The 16620-nt window shown below is 37.5% G+C and overlaps 1 protein-coding gene across 3 annotated transcripts in view; it reads left to right on the top strand.

Annotated features, from left to right (window-relative positions):
• NAV3 (neuron navigator 3) overlaps positions 1 to 5789 on the top strand; it is an 826584-nt gene extending 820795 nt beyond the window's left edge. For all 3 annotated transcript variants that reach the window (XM_057740850.1, XM_057740848.1, XM_057740849.1), the window contains 2 exons: positions 831 to 1034; positions 5604 to 5789. In XM_057740850.1, the coding sequence (XP_057596833.1) occupies positions 831 to 1034; positions 5604 to 5723 (324 nt within the window). In that variant the 3' untranslated portion in view covers positions 5724 to 5789. The remainder of the gene's footprint in view (positions 1 to 830; positions 1035 to 5603) is intronic.
• The last annotated feature ends 10831 nt before the right edge of the window (positions 5790 to 16620 follow it).

The raw sequence follows: 16620 nt of genomic DNA, 5'->3' as shown, positions 1-16620 counted from the left end.
AGCCTCTTTCACTCCTCATCTTTTTAAAGTGCACTTTGGTAAAGAAAGCCATTTAGTGTCTAGCATGGCTCTTTTTGTTTCTCCATTACTGGAGCTTTCCTTTCTCAATGTTGAGCTTTCTTTTAGTTTGTAAAATTACTAACAAAGATAAATGTGGGCAGCCATTTCTTCATGTATTTAAAATAAAGCTCCCTCGTGCTGTCCCCCGCATGTTGGCCATCTATCCCAACTGTTCAGCTTTATTTCCGCTGCAGCTTTATTTAGTCTAGCCTTCAAGTTTTTTCTTTTTTAATTAATTAATTTATTTATTTTATTGGTTGTGTTGGGTCTTCTTTGCTTTGCGCAGGCTTTCTTTTTAGTTGCGGGTGAGTGGGGGCTACTCTTTGTTGTGGTGCGCGGGCTCCTCATTGCTGTGGCTTCTCTTGTTGCGGAGCACGGGCTCCAGGCACGTGGGCTTCAGTAGTTGCAGCACATGGGCTCAATAGTTGTGGCTCACGGGCTCTAAAGCGCAGGCTCAACAGTTGCGGCGCATGGGCCCAGTTGCTCCGCAGCATGTGGGAATCTTCCTGGAGCAGGGATCGAACCCATGTCCCCTGCATTGGCAGGCAGATTCTCAACCACTGCACCACCCAGGAAGCCCTAGCCTTCAAGTTTTAAGTGAACTATGTAGACGGATTATGTTTAAAATCTGGAAAATTGTGTATGGACGCTTCATTCCCCTGAAAGTCCCATAGGGACTCAGCGTGGAAAGGAATCACTCACTTAGTAGTCACCTCTTGTACTGAATAGAAATGCATTTTATGTGTGCTAAATATGTGGTCACTTTTTAGATGTATGGGAAACGAGCACCTTGGGAAGATCCCTCTAAGTGGGTGCTTGATACATACCCGTGGAGCTCAGCATCTTTGCCTCAGGAGGGCCCGACATTACTTCAGTTGCGACCAGAAGATGTTGGGTATGAGGGCTGCATATCCACGAAGGAAGCTACAACCTCAAAGCACATTCCACAAACTGACGCGGAGGGGGATCCCCTGGTAAGAAGCTGATGTTTGATTCTTCCTATGTAATCTTGACTGCGGTGTGTGGTCATTAGTATTTATGCATCAGAGACATTAGCTATCCTAGGTAGTATCTGAAACTGTCCTGGTATTGGTACTCAAAGTTTTAAAATTTTTACCTTTGGCCTACTTTCACTGGGTGAAATTCTTAAAATGAAAGACCAAACTTGTATGCTTAAAAATAATCAAAAAACACTGAAACCAGGCTGAACTCTATGGCCGTAATTTTTCTTTTATTATGCAGAAAATTGTATAAATAAATAAATTTTAAACATTGCAGTACTCAATTCATTAGGTATGTAAGAGAAAACTGAATTTTGTTCTAAAATGAAAGAAACTGAAAGAATATGATCTAATGTATACCTGAAGAATTAAAGAATTTTTTTTTACATGTATCAACTAGTCTAAATTTAGAATTAGTCTTCTGTTGCCAACAGTAGAGAAGAATAAACTGACTTGGAAATCAGAGGGATGTTATTCCCTGCCTTGCTCAATTTGCAATCATGGAAGGTTTAATATAAGTCCATAGAACTCCAAAGTATGAATACTATGAAAATATTAAGTACATGGTATTCTTAGTAAAATGACTTTATTTTGTATGTATTTTTTATTTTTAGAGATGACTTTCCATAGATTGGTATCAAATGTGCTCGTTAGCTTACCACTCTCTGACTAAAGAGGTCATTGGACAACCCATACAGAAAGAAGGCCTGCTGAGATTAAGGTCGTTGCGTTACTTAAACAAAAAAGGAAGTGATTAAAATCGTCATCTATAAGTATACCTAAAGATATAAATGGACTTGGTATTTTGTGGAATACCCTTACACGAACAACCCCAACACATACATATCATCAGCTGATCATTCTGAACGTTTTAGGGTTTATATGTGAACCATCTGATAAAGTTTCATGATTTTTCCCAACAAAATGCACACATGCAGAAGATTTTGCATACTATTTCAAAAAGTTCCATAAAGTCACAGAGATATATACATTGACCTACCTAGAGCCCAGGGGTCTCTTATCTAGGACTTTTGATCTAGGCTATAAACCTCTTAAGGGCCTGGACGTATATTTTTATAAGAGGTTTCTGCCCTTTAGCTCAAATGTAGCTAGAACGCAACAGTGGTGCGGAATTGGTTTGAATTGCACATAATTGTGAGCACACACTAAGTAACCCCTGATAGAATGATTAAAATGTAATAAAGTTAAGCCTTAGAGTACAAATGTGGGTTATTTTCTCTGAATGTTTTTCGAAGTTCCAGTTCTGCCTTTACAGCTTTTAATATAGTTCCTGATAAAGGTGAGGTGTTTATAAGATTTGTTTTCAGGGCTACTCTGTAGAGTATGGGACGTTTAGGGGATGTCCTAAATTTTCCCAATTCCCACAGTCCTGGTCGGCTAAACTCATTAATCAGTCTTTTCCCTGGCTCTGAATGCTCTTGTCTTCTAGTATGGAAAAGAGATCAGGATCTCCACATTCTGAATGAGAATTTGGGTTAAAAAAAAAAAAATCCCTGATTCCTATCCTTCTGCTCAACTAAACATCTTAAAGAACAAGGGGTTATGATATCTGACATGTTAAATGACAAAAACCTTATCGTCTAAAAATCTTTGCACATTCTGATAGGAAAGTAAGTATCTCTCTGCATTTATTGGTCTGTATTTTTATAATTACTGACGTAAGGTAAAGACATATTTGCAGTCCAATCTAAATCGGAAGTACTCAGAAAAACAATCTACTATTTAATGTCAGTAATATATTTTTGAATCTGAACAAGGACCTGAGTTTTTGGCACATCTCACAGTATTCAAAAATGTAATGTGTAGTCATCATCAACAAACTCATTCATTCCACAAATATTAGTAAACATCCTCAGGGCTAAGACCTGTATGTCCTCAGGGCTAAGACCTGGTGATCAGAAAATAAGTAAGATCTCATTTCTGATTTTAAGAAGCTCACAGTCCAGCTGTGGAGAGAGACATCCACGTGTATAAATTATGGTACAGTAATGATAGAAGTACATCCTAGGTAAAGTTGTGAGTCTGTTGAGGAAGTGATTAGGAGAAAGCTCCACAGAAGAGAAGAGGCTTGAGCTAGGTCTGAAAGGGTGAATAGAAATTCATCGTGTGGTTGGGTGGAGAAGATACAAAATTAAGAAAATAGCAAGTGAAACATGATGGAACAGTACAATAAAAATGATGAGATTAGGGAGCTGCATATAAATTGGTGGGATTAGAACGAAAGGGACGGAGGAATGACAGCTACAGAAGTCTACAATTGCTAAATCATACGAAGTCTTGTTCATCTTGTAGGAAGTTAAAATTTTATCACACGGACAATGGGGAGCCACCAAAGGTTTTTGAGCAAGGGACTTATCTCATCAGATTTGCAGTTTATAAAGTTCACCTTGATAATAGAATAGAGGGCAGATTAGAGGAGAGAGGATGGAGGCTGGGAGACTAGCAGATTTGTAAATACCGGGGATGACAAGGGCCTGACCGAGGTATTACAAATGTAAGACATTGTATTTATGACCCTGGGTATGGGAAGGAAGCAGGGGAGAAGAGAGGAAGGAAATACTTTTGTAGAGAGTGGTGATCTATCCCAGTGACTACCGAATGGTATGGAATCTTACCTCCCTCTTGTAAGCTCCTCTGACTTGAATGTACAAAGCAACCACATGAGAAGGCAGAGTAAAGCCTTTATTTATTATGTATCTGGGATTTGAACTTATTCTAATGGAACATATTTACTATATGGCCCAATTTTCAACAATTAGGATTTTAATAATACTATCATCATACCTTAAAACTTTTACAACAGTCAGCATTCAAGTGATTTCAAACATTTGTGACTGAGATGGAAGCATAACCCTTGAAACCATTCCTACTCTTGGAAGGTGCTCAAAACACAGTTTTCTTTTACACATCATCTTCACCCATCTTCAAGCTGGCTTGAATATATAGCCAGCTACTAGTAAGGGAGGGATTGAGGAAAGAAAGGAAAAGGGAACTGTAAGTGTTCATGAAGGTAGAAAGTGCGTGTGTATATGTGTGTGTGCGTGCGCGGGAGACAGAGTAAGAGAGACATGGAGAAACAAAGAAAGGGTGAGAGGGGGGTAGAGAGAAACAGTATATTGCTGGAGACATTTAGCTTTTTGACTCACTGAGTTTAAGAGGTTATCACCAACTACTTTCATTTCATATCTTTATGTAGCTAGCTTAATGAATTCAGGGAATTAGACAAAAAATTATATTGAAAACAATTGTCCTGAGGAATACTAAAATGACTTTAAAATCTGCTATAACTGTAGCTTCTTTGTCAGAAAGGCATCCTTGCTGGAATTGGTAATTACCAGTTTGTCATTTTTATTTCACAGGCATTTTTTGAACACAAATTTTATACTGCGTATACAAGCATGCAGAGCCTAACATATGACTAAGGAATCCTTTTTAGATTTCTCCTTTCCTTTGGGTCAGATTCCCTATATTTCTAAGTTGGAAGGGAAAAAAAGAACTACTTTGATTACATTATAAAATAGCAACATTAGCACGCATTAAACAATACAAAGATGATTACAATTTATAGAAACCCTTGATAAGAAAATAAGTCCATACCCTCCCAAAGACATGTGCCAATTTTTCTGTGCTTTCTAAAACTGTTGCACCGTTTATTCATGATTCACTTTTGAACAATCTTTCTTTTCCCGTCCCTTCCAGTGGACCTGCAGATTTATCAAAACCCAAGCAAGGTGGCTGCCTTTTATTTTCTAGTACATGGAAATGCTAGCTGTCTTTCTCCGCAGCTGCTCTCATGCCTACGTCCCTCTTATGAGAACAAACACTGCCATTGCCCTATGAGGCTGGGAAACCTGAGACAGCCGCTCTCGTTCCAGAAGGTGGTTTTTGTTTTCAGTGAGATAGCCATCATATTTTAGCCAGACATTCAACAACCATAGAGACTTGACAGTGATTCTTCCCTTCTCCCTCTTCAAATGCTCATGGTCGGCTTCATTCGGTCACCTCCTCTCGAGGTCGGCTCCTAAGCAGCAGATCGGGGGCTCGTGGGCAGCAGCTCGCTCCGTTTCCCTCCATCCCCGCCTCCTCTCCAGGGACCGTGTGCGGAAGCCCGTGTGTGCATCTGCCTGTAGGAACAATCAGGACTTTCCGCTGTCATTCAATGCTTTCTGCTTCTCGCAGCCAAAAAGCTGGGCAGCTTGGCGTACTCTCCAGCCACGAGCCCAGATGTCCAGCTGGGATACAGTTTCCTTTCCAGTCTCCCTGCTAGAGCTGTATTCATTTACAGCTGCAAATAAAAGACTTATCTGGAGGGCCTATTTTGTCCTTATGGTTTGCTGTCGCAGTCATGTTTGGGAGATACAGTGTAGGAGCCAGGGGCAACCAGTAAAAATCTAAAATTGTTTTCCGTTTCACTTGGAGGGGATGAGACAGGTCCTCCGTGTGGCTCGGGGCCTTGTGTTTCCTGGGTCTGCTTCCTCCATGCATCATTGCCTCCATCGATGTCTCTTTTTCTTCCTTCAGATGAATATGCTAATGAGACTCCAAGAAGCAGCCAATTGCTCGGGCGCACAGAGCTGCGACAGTGACAGCACCAGCCACCATGAAGACGTTTTGGATTCATCTCTTGAATCTACCCTCTAGAGGGTGAAAAAAATTTAGGGGAAAAGACTATGCTTAAAAAAAAAAAAAAAAAAAAAAGTTTAAAAAGTAAGGTATTTTCACTAAACCACTGCCAGTATGAAAGCACCCTGTCCAGGGCCCTGACCCAGAGTCGTGGCCTCCAAGGAGGCAGCAGAACTAAGTCTGAACCGCCAAGATGCTACATTGACGTGGAAGCATAACTTGCTTTTCTTTCTAGGCCTTTTTATATCCGTGGAGTGATGCAAGGCTCCATTACTCAACTGGAAAGGACCCTAATGACAGGGCAACTGAATAGATTGCACATGGGATAGCCAAACCGGACTTTCTGTTTTTCCTCTTTAAAAGTTTACAATGCAGACCTTTTTTGTTGTTGTTGTTCCTTCCTTTGGTTTCCTCTGGGGGCTGTTCTCCCCAAGCAGGGTCCATTCTTCTGATCCATCCAAACTCCTTTGTGCCACATGGTGCTGGTCACGGAGCCCCAGCAGTGTTTGTGTTGTGTGCTCACCCCATTCCAAAATGAAGAGGCCAGGCCTCCGCAAGCACAAAGGGAATTGTGCAACCCCCAGGGAAACACTGCTGTGGCAAGCTGGAGAAGTGCCAGTGTCATTCTCGACTGCCATGATCACAGGATGTGCTCCACCCACTTCTTAGTGTCTGAGTCACAGGTTTGATAAGGTTGTTTTTACCACCGTGGTCTTTTTTAAACCACCTGCCCATTCCCTTAAAAAGAGTTTTATACCAATTATCAGTCAATACTGACAAAAGGCTTTTTTAGGGCTTCATTTGTTTGAGCCTTGTCAGTGAAAAGAAGGAACATTTCCTATGGTGCTGTCTCACTGCCTTAAAACCGATTTCTACAACAGTTTAACAGTTGGTTTAAATCCTAAACCATTGGTAATTTCCACTGTCCTTTCATTTACAACAGCAGTTAATGCAGTAGCCTCATCTCTCTCTATTTTTTGTGTTTGTTTTTGAAGAAATGGATAGGAGAAAGATCAGTATTTTTACCTTGTTGAATAGATTGCTTTGCCTATCCTCCAAAATACTCAAGTAACCCAGAAACCCTCTTCGACTGTCACTTAAAAGCTGAGCCATGTGGCTAAATTCCATCCAGTTCCAGGGGAAAGAGTTTCAGAAGGCGGGAGATTGCGAATTCTTATCCAGCAGAGCTGGAAGCACTAGATGCAGCGTGAGCACAACTATTCGGCTTTTCTCCCCTATTCTTTTTTTTTTTTTTAATTATTATGAATTTTGAGCATGTTGTTTTGATGGGTATTGTTGTACATGAGAAATTCAGCATTCGAGAACACTGATGCAGTGAAATCACTGTGGATGAGAAAGCGTTTATACTGTAAAAGAAGGTTAGATTTGCACAGTCTACTGGGTAGGTATTGTAAATAATCATCTTAAAAAACTTGCACAAATGGAAACAAACACACACACACACAAATTGTATTTTATCCTGTGGGTGTCAAGAGATGTTTCACTTGCTGAGATTTCCTGTACGTTGCAAATGCAAAGCGCAGACCCTCAACGCTGTTATTCTCTGGTGTGTTTGTCCTGTGTTTACAGTTGTGATGACCATGCGGGAGCTATCAGTGCTAGAGCGCGCATGCTTCAACGCTGTCCATGAAGCCAGTCCATTTTTGGAAAAGTGAAAATGTCTGAAAGTGCGTCTGTCATGGCAGGCTTTCAAGAGAGTACATATGTGAAAACTGATGGGAGTGACTGGAGAAATTCCCACCACCCACAGAGGACAGGTTTGAAATGTATCAACCCAAGGGCTAGGCCATGGTGTGGACTTGTTCCATGCGTGTGGAAATGTGCTACTTTCAGGACGTGCCAATTGGTGCTACTCTCTGTGACCACCCAGGGGTCAGTTGCTATAGAACAATAACACCATGAGACATCTGTGCAGTTGTCAGAGTGTCACGCGGTCTGTAGGTCCTCCACGGTGCTATTGCCCTAAGGGAAATCAGAACTGAATTTATGCACGTAGAATGGTCACCCTGACTTCGAAGCCTCAAACATGGATCACATCTGTGGTGAAACATCGATATCTGTAGCTGGATGAGTGACGAGTGGCCCTTGTATAATATGTGATCTAAGAAAATTGCTAATCTTTCCCTGCCATTTTGAGAAACACAGTCCAAACATGATCATAAACAAATTCCTGCAATACATCCCAGTAGGTCCGCCTAGTTTACAACTTAAACTAGTTTGTGAAACATTTGTCTGTATACATTTTATATTTTGTACATTTTTGATGTAACATATCATGTAAATAGAAACAGTGAAATAAATCATCTGAAAAGTTTTGTAGTCTTTGTAAAGCCCCGACAACAAGTACTTGGTGTCAGTGGACTTAACTGGGTGATGTATTTTCTATTGGTTGACTGTTCCTCTAGCTTGTAAACCAGCTTGCATATATTTTTTTGCAAATGTGCACCCTGTATCTGTCTAAATTATTACTTTGCCATTAAAGTGGAATTATTTATTGACAACAAGGTGTGGTGTCTGTATATGGAGAAAATTGAATAATTATGCACCAGAAGTATCAAGCTTTAAAATTGCTTACACTGTTACTATGCCATGAGTAGGGATGTGTGAATTTTTATTTTACATACCTCGTAGAAAGCACCTCATAGCTTTTAAGTAAGTAAATAAATTGAAGACATTAGGTATATCTTTTGAAATGAAAGTTATTTATTCAGTCAATATTTTAGAAAGCTCTGACTAGTCTACCTAAATGATTATAAAATAAGCATTAATATAAAATAAAATGTTGATATTTACTTAATTATATCAACTCATTAAATGTTTCTTTGTTTTTATTGCATTAACTCTTTTTTTTGACCTTTTAGCTCTAAGGATGCTTTTAATGTAGAAGAATTTTTTCTGGTGGTGGTTTATTTTTAATAGAGATTATAAAAAGAAAAGGACCCCCCCCTTTAAAATGGGAATTTTTTTTCAAAGCACCTCAGTCTCCAACCCCAGTAATTGGAATGTTTATTTGGGTACACTAAGTAGGGTTTTAATTCTAAAAACAGGAAGATTAGAACAGCTATTAAGCAAAAAAAAAAAAAAAAAACAGTTTTAAAATGGGTCGAGCATCCATAATGGATTAAAATTGGTATACTTGTTCCTTCACAGTTTAGAAGTTTGGGAAATTTCCACAATTCATCTTTTGCAGATAAACACTGAATTAATACAAAACCTGAACATAATTCTGACACATGCAACATCAGGCTGCGTAAGTGTGAATCCCAGCCCATCATTCTCTATGTGACCTTGGCCAGTTTACTCATACTCTTTATGCCTCGTTTCCTCACATATCAAATGATGATCAGGGTAATATCCACCTCTTGCAATTACTGTGTTGTTCAAGGGTCAACAGTATTTTAAAACATTTTTTTAAGAATGCAACTTTTAACTCAATTTTCTTATTTATAACATGGGGATGGTAAGAGTACCTACCTCATAGGGCTATTGAGAGTATTGAGTTTAGATCTATAAAGCACTTAAAACAGCGCCTGGCACTCAGGAAACCGAAATAACATCAGTAGTGTAACAAATTCAGGATTCAATTTGTAAATGTATTCATGGTAATATTAAAGTCTTATGAAAAGTACAGCTTTCATCCAGTTTCCTAATCTGTAAAATGGGATAGTTATAGTATCTACTTATAAGATTGCTTTGAAGCAATTTATTTATTTTATTTTAGAATTGCTTTGAAGCAAAATTATTTATTTTAGGTATTCTCTATTTCTTATTTTTATTTCTAATTTTATTGGGTATAGTTGATTTACAATGTTTCATGTGTACAGCAAAGTGATTCTGTTATACACATACATATGTTCATTCTTTTTCAGATTCTTTACCCATATAGGTTATTATAGAATATTGAATAGAGTTCCCTGTGCAGTACAGTAGGTCCATGTTGGTTATCTATTTTATATTAATATATAGAAATGTGTGTATGTTAAACCCAAGCTCCTAATTTATCCCTCCCCCCCAGTGTTTCCACTTTGATAACCATAAGTTCATTTTTGAAATCTGTGAGTCTTTCTGTTTTATAAATATGTTCATTTATATCTTTTTTAAAATTAGATTCCACATATGAGTGATGTCATGTGATATTTGTCTTTGTTTGACTTACTTCATTCAGTATGATAATCTCTAGGTCCATCCATGTTGCTGCAAATGGCATTATTTCATTCTTTTTTATGGCTCAGTAATATTCCATTGTGTGTATATATACACACACACCCCACATCTTCTTTATCCATTCCTCTGTCAATGGACATTTCGATGGCTTCCATGTCTTGGCTATTGTAAATAGCACTGAAGTGAACATTGGGGTGCATGTGTCTTTTTGAAGTATAGTTTTCTCCAGATATATGCCCAGAAGTGGGATTGCTGGATCATTTGATAGCTCTATTTTTAGTTTTTTAAGGAACCTCCATACTGTTCTCCATAGTGGTTGTACTAATTTACATTCCCACCAGCAGTGTAGGAGGGTTCTGTTTCCTCCACACTCTCTCCAGCATTTATTGTGTGTAAACTTTTTAATGATGACCATTCTGACCAGTATAAGGTGATAACCTCATTGTACTTTTGATTTGATAATTAGTGATGTTGAGCATCTTTTCATGTGAGTTTTGGGAAGATGGAATATTTTAAAATACATGAAACACTCAGAAAAGTCTGTCATATCTTAAGTGCTATATGTTAGCTATTATTATTATTATTCAACAAATGTTTATTATATACCTAATACGTGCCAGGTAAATTTCTTAGGCATCAGAATCATTGAGACTCAGGCCACGAACCTAAGGGACTTACAAGTAGTACAACTGGGTCTCTGTTTCTTATTTTGATGGGTACCTAAGTTTTCTACTAGAGAGTGACCAGTGAGAAGTCCAATGAATAGTAGCTAAAAGATACTCAGACACTGATAGAATCAACAATACCAATGAATTATGTTTAAATTTGGAGAAATTCAAATACCTTTATTTCAGGCTTTTGGACTTTCATATTGAAAAAAAAAAAAAAACTTTATTTTTATAAGAAATAAGCCACCTTAAAAAATGTCTAAATCTATGTCTTTGATCAGTTGAGACATTTAAAAAGCTTCAGTGGTGTTTTGCCTTGGTGGGGGTGACCAACTAATAGGTAAAATATTGCATTACTGAATTCAATATTATTTTTAGTTCAGAGGAGATGATTTGGATAAGTAACCATTGGAGGCTCTCTTCTCCACGTGAAGTATACATTATCTCTTAGTTACCTAGGAGTTCATCAGCAAGAAAACGTCTTTATACACGTTAAACATAGCACATTCTGAAGCAGAATCTTTTTAGAGAAAAATGAAAGTTCTCAAGTTGTTTTCCATAAAATTGTAAAAACATCTATAAACCTTTTATTTATCACTGGAATTTTTAAGTTTACCTGAATATTCTAGACTAGCATGGTAGAGCTGAAGTTGGTGAACAACTGCGTAAATAATTTTTGCAGTAATTATATATTAAAGTGAAAATATTTTCAGTATATTGGGTTATATTAACTGTAATATTAAAATTAACTCATCTGATTATTTTTCCTTTTCTAATTTTACAATTAAATATGTTACTCATATTTGTGACTCACTTGGTATTTCTATTCCTGTTGGATAACAGTGGTATAGAAAGATGGATCTTTATAAAATGTAAATGTGATCACCTACCTCCCTCATCTCTCTCTTTTTTTTAAAGAAACACTACTTTTTTTTAATTAACTAGTTTATTTGTTTATTGTCTGCATTGAGTCTTCATTGCTGCATGTGGGCTTTCTCTAGTTGTGGTAGGCGGGGGCTACTCTTCATTGCGGTGGCTTCTCTTATTGCGGAGCGGGCTCAGTAGTTGCAACTCTAGAGCACAGGCTCAGTAGTTGTGGCGCACGGGCTTAGTTGCTCCACAGCATGTGGGATCTTCCCGGACCAGGGCTCAAACCCGTGTCCCCTGCACTGGCAGGTGGATTCTTAACCACCGTTCCACCAGAGAAGCCCATTCTTCAATCTCTTTCGCATTTTGTTTTTAGGAATAAGGTTCAAATATCAAAGGACAATTCTTTGCTCAATCTGGGTTTTGCTTGTCCCTTGACTTCCTTTTTCATCATGTCCACTGCCCCCATTTAGGTTCTGTTCTCTACATTAGCCTAATTGTAGAACCTAAAAGTAATTGTTGAAACATTAAAAGCTTTTCAGACAATTTAGCCAAGAGCATGCGTCAACCTTTTAGTATAATCTTGATGTGTGGAAAAAACTTCTGGTAGGCCAATTTAAAGGTATCTCTCCTAGTAGAGAGACATTGATAGAAAATATAGATTAGACAAAAAAGAAAAAATACTTGCCATCCCTGTGACTGTCAGGTGGATGGGTGAGAAGATGGTTTCCCAAGTCAAATATTAATACCGTAATTAGGCAACTATTGAAAATTACTAAACATTTGTCAGTGTTATAATTTATTTAAAGACGATTACTAATTTTATCAAGTAATAACATTTTGTCCCAGGCCGGGTTAAGAAAAATATTTCTTTTACTGTAACTTACTTCCTTTTACCCCAAGGTCCTTATACATGCTCACATGCCGTTACCTAAGACAAGCCTTTTTGATCTCTCAGACTAGGTCAAGAATCTGAGTTATTTGCTTTTCTAGATCTACATATATATTGTGTCTCACTTATCATGTTAAATTTCAGGGCCTAGAATATAGTGCACTCTCAATAAACATGTATTGGATACAAATATTTCTGAACATGGAGACAGCCTCTGAGCTTGAGCTTGTTAAACAAAAGCATTAAATTTGAGAAGAACCACTTTGACAGGTGGAACTCCCTGAGAAGTCAGATTCATAATTAGAATGCTGCTTAGTGACCATAGAAGGGGGAGAATAACCTGAGGATCTGTGTCATCCTGTGTGAAGTACTGCCTCGCGCTTGAGATTTTTACTTGTCCCTTTAAATGTAATGTGTTACATACTTTCTACCAAGTTTCCTTTTTTCTTTCTGCTTTTCAAGTTCTTTGAAGATGCCTTAGTTATATATAGTGCAATTTAAATGTGTGGATTTTTTAGGGGAAGAGAGAAAATGCACCAAGCAGTTGGAAATGTAATTCTGGAGCCTAGAAGACAGATGGGGGCTGGAAAGAGCAAAATAGGAATCCTGAGCTTAGAAATGAGAAGTGATGTGAATTTCATTTGGGGCTGTTTCCCCACAAGAAAGATCTTAACCAAGTAGGAAAGACAGAAGAGAGCTTGAGAGCTGTGGTGGACATCTTTACAGTTCATTTGGCTTTTATTTTTCAAGCACTATGCCTATTTAATGTAATGTGCCCATTTAATGTGACATTTATAAAGGAGGGGTATAATGTAAGGGGGAAAAACCCCATTGAATTCAGTCAGAAAATCTGTATCCTAGTCATGTTTTGTGATTTTTGCAGGAAGAATCAACTATTCTATCATCAGTGTTCATCTAGATTTTATACCCTAAAGATGGTGACAGATAATGAAATGCACCCAATGTAAATGAAGTCATTCTATACAAATCTTTTTGTGATTCAAATAATGTGTCTCTGTAAGTTCCTAGAGGACCATATTCACAGGAAATAGTAGAAAGTCTAGAAGTTTAGTCATAGCCTAACTAAGAGCACTTGAGTGCTTATGAGTATCTGAGTATTTTCAGTAGTTGATAGTATTTTGAGTCTGGTTTGGTCCTAACTTGGTGTTCTGAGTGGAGGCAGCTGAGTATAAGCTGATTTTAGAGGGTGGTATTCAAGGTATAGAAGCTGGACCAAATTCTCTGTAGACCCTGTGAATGTGGTAGAATGATCATTGGCCTAACATCAGTATCTCTTTGAGGGTGAGCTACCTAGTTCCCGGGCAAATGGCTTTCTTGGTAAGCTTTACATTCCCTAGTCCAGCCCTTTCACAGGTTACTGTGGAATGTAGGTACTGGGCACTCTTTAGCCAGTTGGTGGGATAGAGACTCGGACAATGATGGGACAGTGCTCCCCAGAAACTTGGTGTGGGTTGAACTTCTGAGGCCAAGAGCGAGCACAATAGACAGCCAAAGTCAGGCTCATGGTGGATGGAGATAAATCCTCCAGTCTGACCACTGCATAAAAGCTAGAGGAGAGCCTGTGCCAGTATCAGTGGTTTCTCAGAGGAGGGAAGTTCACCTGGACCCTGTGCTCACTTGTGAGGCTTCTTACTCTGGACTATTACAGCCCTTCTGGTAGAAATATAATGGGAGCCACACATGCCATTTTACTAAAAGTAAAAAGAAACAGGTAAAATTAATTATAATGTACACACTTTATGATCTCAATATATCAAAAATATTATCATTTCAATATATAAAGAAGCTAAAATACTTTTTAATAAGATTTTAAATATTTTGCATTTTTTTCCTTTTTTTTTGTACCAAGTCTGTGAAATCCAGCATGTGTTGTACACTTACTGCACATCTCAATTTGGAGACTAAGTTTTCAGAAGAACTTAATCTGTACTCAGATTTCAAAAATTTACAGTTAAAAAGATTCACAAGGTAAGCTGTTCCAAACATAAACATAATTGAGTATCTGTTGTAAATTTAAATTTTAGATAATTACCATTTAAGTTAAAAATTGAGTCCCTAAATTGCTACAACCTGCAAGTACTAAATCACTGCAAGTGGACAGTGGCTGCTCCTGAGTAAGACAGCCCAGCCCCACCCGGCAACGCACTTTCTCAGATCAGAGGCAGAACTTCTTCCAGGAACAAATGCCAGCAAGGGGCTTTGAGTTGAAACTTTTCCAACTTATTCAGAGACCCAGCCTGGTTTTTCCCTTCACATGCAGGTGCTGGGTAACAATAGTTTATTGTAACTATGTCAGTGACCTGTTGAGTGAAAACCATGGAGACCTTAATAAATATGTCCATTTCTTGCCGGGACATCTCATTTCATATATATATAATGTATGTATATATGTACATGTATATGTAGTAATTATATAATAACTATATTGTATGTATATAATTAAATATATGTCTTTATATCTTTATATATATATATCTCCATATATTTACGTCTTCTTAATCCCAGGACAAAAATTGTCTACTCATCCTACACTTGGATAAAAAAGGACCTCTCCTCAAAGAGAGACAAAAGTTCTTTTTCTGGCAGGAAAGAATTCTCCAGATTAAAAAAAAAAAAAAAGAAAAGAAAAAAATTAGCCTCCAAAGACATTTTAAATAGCAGAATGACTCCCAGAGCAAGATCAGAACTTCAATGAATGCAACCCTGTCAATAATATTAACATATATAAATATAAAAGAGAATGTTTTAAGATTGGAGGTAGTAGAATAAGAGAGAAATACCTACAAATACACTAAAAATGGACACATACTAACTATGAGATAGAAGAAACAGATTAAAGCAGTGCTTTTCCTGATCTGGATAAAATATCCCTCAGGGCTAGCCACCTACCTTTTTGCCCACATTCACTGTTTAACAATCAACACTGTAATTATCTGGCTTTCTAAAAATACCCAAACCTATAAACATATTTCTCAGATATAACGTTTTTTGCTTTCTTTTTCTTATGTATTAAAATTCAGTGAATATTTCTTCCCAAGACCTGAAACTTCATATTTCCTTGACTATACATGGTTTGTTTGTTTGTTTTTTAAGATCTGCTACTAGAAATTTAGTTCATCTGCAGAAGCCACAGGGCTGACTATAGATAACACACTGTAAGATGTCCCCTTGTGAATGTAGCACAGTAATTAGCCTTTTTAAAAAATAGTATGCCCCTTAGCTGTTTGCTTTTTTCAGCATCAACCAAGAGTTTTATTAACTGGCTTGAGAAAAGGATGTCTATTATACTGGAGCACACTCAGAAGTTGGAAATGATTAATAGCCCAAACACACATTAGGATTTAAGTAAAATGAATGAGTTATCCCATCAAATAAAATTATATGTAGTACTAATGTTATCTTAATTGCAAACCTGAAAGTAAAATTTCTATATGCCATTAGCACAAAACAATAGTGGAAGAAAGTTTTCAGGTGAACCAGCTGGCGTGGTAACTACATGAGAGCAATTCCTGCATTATTCCTTGCAGGACACCATGGATTTGCAGTATGCTCTGGAAATTTCCTTCTCACAGAATGATTTACAGAAGATATGCAGGACCTCCAGAGAACTAGAAACTAGATCAAGTGCAAACAGAGGAAAACATTTTACCAGCCAGGCAAATATTGATACTGCCAGAAGCCGGCCTGCAGTTACTGTGTGACTATTAATTTCAAAGAAAGGTCAAGTTGCAGATCAGGTCTCAACACTACTAAGGCAAAAATGTAATCCGAGTTTGAACATATCATAGGTAAATAATGTAAACAATTTTAAATCATTTCCATTTATTGGGAAATCAACCCATGTTAATTTGAAGAAAAAAAGATTTTGTGGGCAAACAGTTGTAACTTATAACATTAGCAATATCATAGAAATCTATCTACAGGGTAGTGGAGGTCTACAATTTTTAGAAGGTCTACAAAAATATTTACATTTCTCTTCAGATAGAACAAGGGACCTAAACTGAAGGAAAAGTGGAATCCCAGAATCAACACTACTTACTGTTCAATCAAAGGGAACAATTTAGTTAAATAGATGCCTTATTTAGTATGTATGGAACACTAATTGGAAAATTCCAAAAGAAACAACACTGATACTGTGATAGCTTTGTTTTTTGCATACTTTAGCATTTCTAAACAGATATTAAGAATCATCTGTGGCCTCTGAAGACATTTGTTTTATCTATTGAACATCCATTATCTTATGACTGCACTGAGTATACAAATTGCTCATTTTCAAGACATA

Source organism: Hippopotamus amphibius, chromosome 7 (assembly GCF_030028045.1).
Source record: "Hippopotamus amphibius kiboko isolate mHipAmp2 chromosome 7, mHipAmp2.hap2, whole genome shotgun sequence".
NCBI lineage: Eukaryota > Metazoa > Chordata > Mammalia > Artiodactyla > Hippopotamidae > Hippopotamus > Hippopotamus amphibius.
Note: the sequence above shows the minus strand (reverse complement) of the source record. Positions and strands in the feature narration are given on the sequence as shown.